The sequence below is a fragment of the Mercenaria mercenaria genome, chromosome 17 (genome assembly GCF_021730395.1).
Source record: "Mercenaria mercenaria strain notata chromosome 17, MADL_Memer_1, whole genome shotgun sequence".
Lineage (NCBI taxonomy): Eukaryota > Metazoa > Mollusca > Bivalvia > Venerida > Veneridae > Mercenaria > Mercenaria mercenaria.
Genome location: NC_069377.1, coordinates 13,794,962 through 13,805,279, shown reverse-complemented (window position 1 = coordinate 13,805,279; position 10,318 = coordinate 13,794,962). Strand labels below are relative to the sequence as shown.

At 36.8% G+C, this 10,318-nt stretch overlaps 1 protein-coding gene across 1 annotated transcript; it reads left to right on the top strand.

The window, feature by feature from the left end:
• Positions 1-2,289: 2,289 nt before the first annotated feature.
• LOC128550218 (DNA ligase 1-like) lies at positions 2,290-3,582 on the top strand. The gene has a single exon (XM_053528761.1). The coding sequence runs from the start codon at positions 2,290-2,292 to the stop codon at positions 3,580-3,582; it is 1,293 nt and encodes a 430-aa protein (XP_053384736.1).
• The last annotated feature ends 6,736 nt before the right edge of the window (positions 3,583-10,318 follow it).

Below are 10,318 nucleotides of genomic sequence, written 5' to 3'. Positions count from 1 at the left end.
TGTACGTGTTATTGACTGTATCGATTTTCACAGGTATAGGCTTAATGCCCGGTAGAATGGTCGAGAGGTTAGAGGTGTTGACTTATAAATGTAGAAATTGCTAATACCTGTAGGATAGTTGGTTCGAACCGTATAGAGAGTAAGTTTTTTATTAAATAATTTTTATTACAGCAGGATAACCAGACAAGATTTTTTCAGGATGTAACATATAGATACATATAGATAAATAGTTTATACTATAAATCAACAATAATAAAATACATAGAGAATAAATGTATATTATTGTTTACATACTGTGCAATACAATAGACTGTTGAACTATATTATGTATATGTATTTGTGTTGAATAATTTAATGTAATATATATACTGTATTTACCATTGGTAGAACAATAACATTGCACATACTTAGTAAAATCAAGTATGTTGTGAAGAATTAGGGTCTTCAATGAAATAGTATTAGCATACAAAGGTTATTAGTTACATGAAACTGAATTTGGTACATTTATTTGAAAGTTGTACATAGCAGGTAGAAGTGAATCAATGTATGGTGTATAAGTAAACACATCTACAAAATAGATACATTGTTCAAGAAGTATGGTGTATGAGGTAGACCATAATTAGAAAAGTGAATTTGAAAGAATTGGTTGAATTGTTTCAAAGTGAAATAAGGTGAAATCTTAAAAAGTGTTTTGAAAAGTATGGTGTATGAAATAGACCATAATTAGAAAAGTGAATTTGAAAGAATTGGTTGAATTGTTTCAAAGTGAAATAAGGTGAAATCTTAAAAAGTGTTTTGAAAAGTATGGTGTATGAAATAGACCATAATTAGAAAAGTGAATTTGAAAGAATTGGTTGAATTGTTTCAAAGTGAAATAAGGTGAAATCTAAAAAATTGTTTTGAAAAGTATGGTGTATGAGGTAGGCCATAATTAGAAAAGTGAATTTGAAAGAATTGGTTGAATTGTTTCAAAGTGAAATAAGGTGAAATCTTGAAAAGTGTTTTGAAAAGTATGGTGTATGAAATAGGCCATAATTAGAAAAGTGAATTTGAAATATTTGGTTGTACTGATTAAAGTGAAATAAAGTGACATATTGAAAAAGTGTTTTGAAAAATATGGTGTAGGAAAAAGGCCATACTTAGAAAGGTGAATTTGAAATATTTCGTTGAATTGTTCTGAGGTATAGATAAGGTGATATCCTTGAAGTGCTTTTGAAAAGTACGGTGTATCTAAATTGCCATCACTAGCATTGTGAAATTAGTAGTTGTTCTGGATTACAAGTACAGTGACTTCTGGGAAAGTGTTGTGAAAGGTATGGTGTATCAGAAAGACTAATAAATTGCTACAGAATACTGAATTGAGTATTTGTAACATAAAAGTACTTTGAAGTATTGAAAAGAAGTGACGATTTAGTGGACCTCTTTTGTCATATGACTTGACAGTTAATTGAAATCTACTTGAAAGTGGAATACAAGGGAAATTTTGATTGTATTTTCTGGATAATAAAGTCAAGTGATATTGTAAATGAACTTTCGGATTGGGAAGTCAGATAACAATACATACTGAATTGATGTTATGAACAGACGCATACGATATTGTATATTTGTGAATTCTGTAGTGTTGTTGTTTAGTTGAAGTTGAATACAGCCGAATACACTTACAATTAAATACTTGCAAAATGGCTACAGGAGGAATAAGTGAACGGGAAGATAGACTTAGAAGGAGAAATAGAGAAAAAGAAATGAAGGAATTGACAGAGGATAGATTGAAGGAAATGGAAGCATTGCATGAGAGGTCTTTTGATCAAGTTTTTAGATCAAGATTAAGTGACTTTGGGGATAGAAGTACAGATAGAAATTTAACAGATGATAGCATGCGGACACAAGGGATATACCCTGACAGAAGTGATCATAGCACACCATATATGACGGATAGACTTATTGGAGAATCAGTCAGCAGTAGTATAAATCAAACTGAGAGTGATAGAAAGGAAACAGAGAAAAGAGAAAGAAGGGAAAGAAAAGCGGACCCATACAGGATAGGTACGTCAGAGAGTGAAGCTGGTAAGAAATATGATGAAGCTTTGGACTTCACTCTTGATGATTCATTTGATGAATTCAAAAAGAGAATACAGGCATTGAGTGCTTCAGTATTCACAATTGATGAAGTAAATGGCGATGAGGACACACACAGTGTGAAGGAAAAAGAAGCAGGAGAGAGAGTTTTTGATAAAAGACAAACTTTTGGCAGAAGAAGAGAAGAAACTCAATGAAAGAGAAATTAAGATAATGGAAAGAGAAAATGAGATGATTAAGAGAGAAAAGTACTTGACAGAAATGGAACAAACGATATTAGGAAAGATGGACAAGTTAGAGAAAGAACACATAAAGAAGGAACGGACATTACATTTAAAGGAACAAGAATTCACTTCATATATGAAAGAGACACAAAAGAAAATGAACGACAAAATAGACAAGTTAGAAACGTGGTACCAAAGAAAGGAGAGAGAGATTAAAGAAAAGGAACTAGCGATAGAAAAAATGAAAGATGAAGGGCGAGAAAAGCTGGAGCATAAACCAGAAAGGACTGACACAAAGAAAAAGTCAGTAAGAATAGATACAGACACAGATACAGAGGATGATACAGATCATATTGAAGAGTCTGATAGACGGAGGCAAAGAGCTAATAAAGGCCTAGACAATTTGAACCTGAAACTGAACTTAACACCGTTTTCAGGAATGGAGCCAGTGCCTCGTAATGAAGCTACCTTTGAAGAGTGGAAGCTAGAAGTAGAATGCGTGAAGGCAATCTATTCAGAATTAGTAGTAATTCAGGCTATAAGGAAAGCCCTTAAAGGACAAGCTAAGAGAATCATGCTTCACCTAGGCCCTTATGCATCTGTAGAAAAGATAGAGAAGAAATTAGAAGATGCTTTTGGAAATATTGCAAGTAAAGACAGTATACTTTCACACTTCTTTCTTGCAGAACAGGAAGTCAATGAATCTATAGTAGAATGGGGTCTAAGACTAGAGGATATGCTCTTGCAAGCATCAAGGAAAACAAGGATTGAAGAAAAGGAGAAGGAAGATATGTTAAAAAGAAAGTTCTGGAGAGGCCTAAGAAATGAAGAGTTACAAAATGCAACAAGAGTTCATTTCGAAAGTGATATATCGTATGAACAATTACGAAAACAAGTAAGGTCAGAAGAATTTGAAATGAAAGTACAAAAGGAAAGGAAGGATAAGAAAGAGAAGCCTCCAACAAATAAAGCTAAACAATCAGCATTGAACTTTCAAGATGATGAAGGAAAACAGATGATGAAACTCCTGATAGAAAAGATGGAACAGTTGGATCAGAAAGTCAATGATTTAAAGAAGGAAAATGAACAATTGCAGAAGAACAGAGAAACACCACAAAGAGACAAGGAAGGATACAGATATAACAGAGGTCGAGGATACAACAGAGGAAGATGGAACAGAAGAGGAGGAAGAGGACAAGATACACAACAAGGACAAAGCTCAAATGAGAATAACAAGAAACCTGACAAAACAGCCGGTTTAAACGAGAAAGGTTCTTCATGAACGGAGGCTTGAAGAACTCTCAAGAAAAACCTCCAAAACAAAGTTGCAATGTATTTGATCGGTTAGTTGGACATTCAAATGAAAACAAAGTTTTCTTAAACGGTATTGAAACATCATGTCTTGTTGACACAGGATCAATGATCACAACTATCTGTGAAGATATGTTTGATCAATTAAGTCCAAAACCAGAGTTACATGGCCTCGAGGAATTTATAGTAAGAGGACCAGATGGCAGTGCATTACCATATATTGGTTACATTGAGGCTACTATCAACATACCTGGTATTAGAAATAAAGACATAGATGTTCCAATACTTGTTGTTCCAAACACAGACTATAACTTAGATGTACCAGTTATAGTTGGAACAAATGTTTTGAAATTTGTCTCAACTAATGATGAAGACAAACTGTCTAAAGAATGGAAATCGGCTGCTTCAACAGTTAACTGTAGACAGTCTGTTGGAACAGTGCGGTCTACTAATGACAGAGACATTACTGTGCAACCAAATGAAACCATTGTTTTGTCTGGCTTTGTCAGAAAGAGTGACAACATATCATCCGCCATCACAGAGCAATCAGAACAGGCATCAAGTAGAATAGGTGTATGCCCAAGAGTAGTAAAACTTGATAAACCTGGGTCATCAGCAAGGGTACCTGTAAAAATTTTCAACATGTCAGCTAAGACCATCAAAATTCAACCGAAATCTGTTCTTTGCGAATTGAATGAAGTTAAAGTCTTACGAAACTGGGATCCAGAAACCATCAAACCTACTGTAAATCCAGAAAGTAACAACAAACAACAAGATCAGCAAGCATTTATTGAAAACTTAAAACTGAATGTCGACCATCTTGAACCTGTGCAGCAAGAACAGCTGAAAAATCTGTGTTACAAATGGAGAGATGTTTTCTCACAAGGTCCATTGGACTTAGGAAATACAGATCTCGTAAAACACAGTATTAAGCTGAAAGATGAACAATCGTTCAAAGAGCCATACAGGAGAATACCTCCCGCTATGTTCAATGAAATAAGAGAACACCTACAAGAGATGTTGAATATGAACGCAATACGTCCTTCACATAGTCCTTTCTCCTCCAACGTTGTGATTGTCCGTAAGAAAGACGGGTCAATACGTTTCTGTCTGGACTACAGAAAACTCAACAGCCGTACACACAAGGATGCTTATGGCATTCCTAGGATTGACGACACACTGCATCTTCTCTCTGGTTCAAAATCTTTCACAAAGCTCGATTTGAAGGCAGGTTATTGGCAGGTCGAGATGTCTGAGGAAGATAAAGAGAAGACAGCATTCCAGGTCGGAAATCTTGGATTCTTCGAGTGTAACAGGATGCCATTTGGCCTATGCAACGCGCCAGCAACCTTCCAGAGACTGATGGAGCGTTGCATGGGCGACATGAACCTCCAAGAATGCTTGATTTACTTGGACGACATCATCATCTTCTCTTCATCTTTTTCGGAACACCTTCATCGTCTGGAAGCCGTCTTTAGCCGCTTGAAGGAGCACAACCTGAAATTGAAAGGTTCAAAATGTGAGTTTATGAGAACAGAGGTTACTTACCTGGGTCACGTCGTCTCTGATGAAGGCATCAAAACAGATCCAGATAAGATTGACGTAGTCCGGAACTGGCCTGTTCCTAGGAATGCAAAGGAAGTAAGGAGCTTCCTTGGCTTTGCTGGATACTTCCGGAAGTTTGTTCCTGGATTTGCTAGCGTTGCCCGTCCCCTGAATGAACTGCTTGTTGGAGCTTTCACGGACAAGGGCAAGAAAGTAGCCAAACGTGTTCCTTTTGAATGGAAAGAATGTCACCAGGAAGCCTTTGACAATATAATAAAAAGACTTACCTCTGCACCAGTTCTCGCTTACGCGGACTACTCCAAACCTTTCATCTTGCACACCGATGCATCGATTAGCGGACTAGGGGCAGTCCTTCTCCAGAAGCAGGATGATGGAGTTGAGCGTCCCATTGCATATGCCAGCAGGAGTCTGAAGCCCTCAGAACGAAACTACCATTCAAGTAGACTTGAATTTCTCGCTCTTAAGTGGACAGTCACTGAGAAATTTCATGACTACTTGTACGGAGCTAAGTTCGAGGTGCTTACAGACAACAACCCATTGACCTACATCAAGACTACGGCCAAACTTGATGCTACTGGACATCGTTGGGAAGCAGCACTTGCTAACTACGACTACAGCATCAGTTATCGTAGTGGCAAGAAAAACGTTGATGCTGATGCGCTCTCCAGACAAGTTACCCCAGAGGATAATACAACTGAAGGAGATGCAAACATTGTGCATATAGAAAACGAGGTAGTTGGGGCCATGCTCAATATGAACCACTGCAGTACTCCTTTCACGGTCGATCCAGATACTGATGATGCTACAGACTCTGAGACACTCAACAATGATATTCGAGATGATCTATTGAAATCATATGCTTTGAACAAGCAGGACTGGATCTCTGGACAAGACGCAGATCCTACAATTTCAGTTGTTAGGACAGCAGTTTCACTTGGCAATCACCCCTCTGCAATCGACATGAAAGACTGTCCCGCCACAGTGAGGAAATACTTCCGCAACTGGAAACAGTTAGTACTGAAAGACGGAGTTCTTCATCGTAGAACTACAGTTCGAGGAGAACATGTCGACCAAGTTGTAGTTCCGGAATCTGCCAGATTTATCCTTTTTCAAGCTCTTCATGACGACATGGGCCACCAGGGAAGGGATAGAACTACCAGTCTGTTCAAACAGAGGTTCTTCTGGCCAGGTATGGATTCTGACATTGCGAAGTGGGTGAGACAGTGTGATAGGTGCATTCGCCGTAAGATATCACCTACTTTAGCTACAGGGTTGGTAAACATCACTTCTTCGGCGCCGATGGAATTGGTGTCTATTGACTACCTGTCGCTGGAGGTATCTAAGGGCGGCTTTGAGAATGTACTTGTCATAATGGATCACTTCACTCGTTATGCTCAGGCCATACCGACAAAAAACCAAACAGCCAGGACAACAGCTAGGGCTCTTTTTGACCACTTCTTTGTCCACTATGGTTTTCCGGAAAAACTACACTCAGACCAAGGCCAGAACTTCTTGTCTAAGGTTATAAAGAGACTGTGCAGGATTACCGGCATCCGAAGGTCAAGGACGACTCCCTACCACCCGCAAGGGAACGGACAAGTGGAAAGATTTAACCAGACACTTCTTCAATTGCTTGGCACTTTATCAGATGAAAAGAAGAAAGACTGGAAATCAGCAATCCCTCCACTTGTCCATGCCTACAATGCTACGCGTCATGAAAGCACTGGGTACGCACCTTACCAACTAATGTTTGGACGACCCCCTAGATTGGAAATTGATGCTTTCTTAGGCCTCAAAGGACAGCGTATAAGCGGCACTTCTCCTTCGGATTATGTAAGGAAACTCGAGGAACACCTCTCCCACGCATACAAAGAAGCTAATAAGGCAGCCACCAGAAGTGGTCAAAGAGGCAAGAAGTATTACGACCAGAAGGTCAAAGAGTGTAAACTTCTACCAGGTGACCGGGTCCTTGTTAGAAATGTTGGCCTCAAGGACAAAAACAAGCTTGCCAACATCTGGGAGGAGACCCCTTACATCATCCAGGGACAACCGAATGCAGAGATGCCCGTTTTTGCAGTAAAGCGGGAAGATGGCGAAGGTAAAACGCGTGTTTTACACAGAAACATGCTTTTACCATTCATGAGTTTACCAACCTCAATATCTCATGAAAGTGCGAGAAACTCATCTGACTGTCATGGGGACCACAGTGAACCAAGCAGAGAATCCGAGAATCACTATGCTTTTTCTTTTTCAGGTTCAGAGAATTCTTCTACCCCATCAAGCACTAGCGTTGAAAGGTACAGACCTCCACACAGACGTAAGCCTGATGAACCTGGCCTATTACCTCGTAGAACTCGACCGCGACAGAAACCAGGTTGGATGACCTCTGGTGATTTTGTTTTAGGTCAACATCAATTTACAGTGCCCTCTGAACAGGTCGTCACATTATGATAGTGATGTGAAATTTTTTCAGTTGAAGACATCACACTACAGAACAGTTGTAAATAGCAATATGTTTTATGTATGGAAGTAGAACTTTATAAAATGTATTGAAATGTCTGTCATTTGTTAATTATGTGATATGCTTAGTTAAGGTAACCTTAACATTCTTTTTCAGATGATATTTGAAACATGTTTATTGTTAATATCATTGGAATACAGCAGGAAAGTGCACTTAGTCATAACACTAGTTATATACTGTTGTTAGTTAGAGATTAAAGCATAGTCGGTGACTAATCAATATTCTTGATTTCATTTCAGGAACAACTTACAGTTGCTGCTTCTTTACTCTGCTAGTAGTGCATTGATGCTTATTTTTATGAAAATCGTTAAAGTTTCCTGCATTGTTATGTCATCTTTATTTTAAGGTCACATACCTATAATTAATACTATGTTGTACATATCCTTTGTTTTTCGATATTATTTGCGATGCGATATTTATTTTAAGTAATGTCGAGGACGACATTTCACGGAGGAGGGAAATGTGTTACAGGTTAATATTTTACTTGATAGCATTCATAAATAAACTCTTGAAAAGATCGTATGACTTCGTTTTATTTCTCAACAAATGCACTTGTTCCAACTCCAAACGTTGAGTAGCTAGCTGTAGTAACATCATGTACTTATAGTTGTAAGCCGTAGCATTGTAGCTAGGATGCCGTATCAGGTAATACCTCTGTTTACTTATCTAACCTGTGCACTTTATATTTATCCTTTTGTTATGTAAATTACCGGACTGTATCGGCCAATCGATATGCGTAAAATCAATCAGAGCCACCATCGATTGATATTGTACATATCATTGACGTACATGCCATCTTTAATTACATTAAATATATATTATTTCATATATATTTACAGGTAATTTATATTGCATCGTCTTTATTATACATTTTTCTATAATTGTGTATACTTTGATGTAATTCTGTTGTGTAATTAATGCATTTGAATACCTTTATATGTCCTATCTACATGTCTTTGTTAAATCTATTATTAGCATCCATCCGCCATATTTGTTATTGTTTACATTTATTATAAATGTCAAATCAGAGCCACCATCGATTGATATTGTACATATTATTGACGTACATGCCATCTTTAATTACATTAAATATATATTATTTCATATATATTTACAGTTGTCATTACTCGCCGTTAGCCCAGCTAAGAACCCAAACCTCAGATAGAACTTTCAACAATATAACCAGATATATACGCTACATATATAAAACACGAAAGCCACATCTGTAACACATAGATTAACCTAACTGAAATATAAAGCATTTGTCAGAGTATGAATATAATTTACATTAATTCGTATTAGAGTTGCCGAATATTCGATAATAAGTATGTAACAGGGCATACATGTCGAATCAGTGGTAATTAAAATGAAAGAAATGGTACTAGTTTGATTGAATGTTTTAAGATCGAATTTACAGACATACTCGATTTCTTTTCTAACAAATGATCTCTTTGTTTTCAAAAGGATTGGTTGTGCACGTGCGCAGGTCTATCCGTACACGTGAACAGGACTGGCTTGAAAACACGTTTACGTGCACAGATAGATCCCCCCGCAAGATGCTTATTGTTCTCACAGTTTGTTTTGAAATATATAAGCCCTAGGCAAAAAAAAAAAGATCTAGAGTAGGTGTGTACTTTTTCCGTATTTTTAGATTAATATCAAATTCTTTACACTTTCAAGTTCATATCAAATTCTGCATAATATGAAATTTAATTATAACTAACCTTTTTGATATAATACGATGAAACATCACGCATCACAACCGCTTACATTTTAGTCTAGAAAAAAACGTTATTTTGTCTGTTAGATTACCTATTTTCTAAAGATAAAAGATCGTAAATATTAACTTCATGAAATTCAATGTTTTCCTGAGATTCCAGTTTTGATCGAATGAATGAAAGTACATGTCGCCTAATTCATTCGTAAAGAAGCTAGCCTTGGCGACTTTGCTTCTACGAAATAAAACTTTTCATTTGTAGCTGTTTTTGTCCTCACAACTTTATTCTCGTTTAACCCCAATTATCCATGAAATGTTTTGGCACGAAATTTTTCATTTCAAATACTTGTAACATCAGCGTTTGGTTCTACTGATGTAAAGTACTCGAAAATAAGTTCTACTTTTTCATAATATTCATCCTTTGCTCGCATCTATTGAATTATGCATTTACACGGTTAATGATTCGGTAAACACACCTTAAAAGCGAAATGTGATTTGCAAGTTGCCAGGTATAAAAAGGAAGACCATGCTGAAAGTTAAACAAAACGCTTTCAACATATATTGGATTAATATTAAAATACCGGCGACGGATAATTGCATGCAGTAGTTTTGTCATTATTTGTGAAGCACTAATTGAGCATGTCATTTATTGTGTATTATAATAAAAACGTAATGGTGCTTGAATGATATAGAGTGATGTAAAGTCCATAATCTTTACCTCTCATTGAAGAATCAAACCGACTCTTCTGTTATGTTCCTTGGTTGCGTTCTATGTTTCAAAAGGATTTTCATTCACAGATGTTGTTAATAACATCAGCGACAGTCGCAAAAATCTGAATAAGTCGATACAAATGGAAAGGGAATGAAATTTTTTTAATGAAATAGATACTTAAATTCATGACA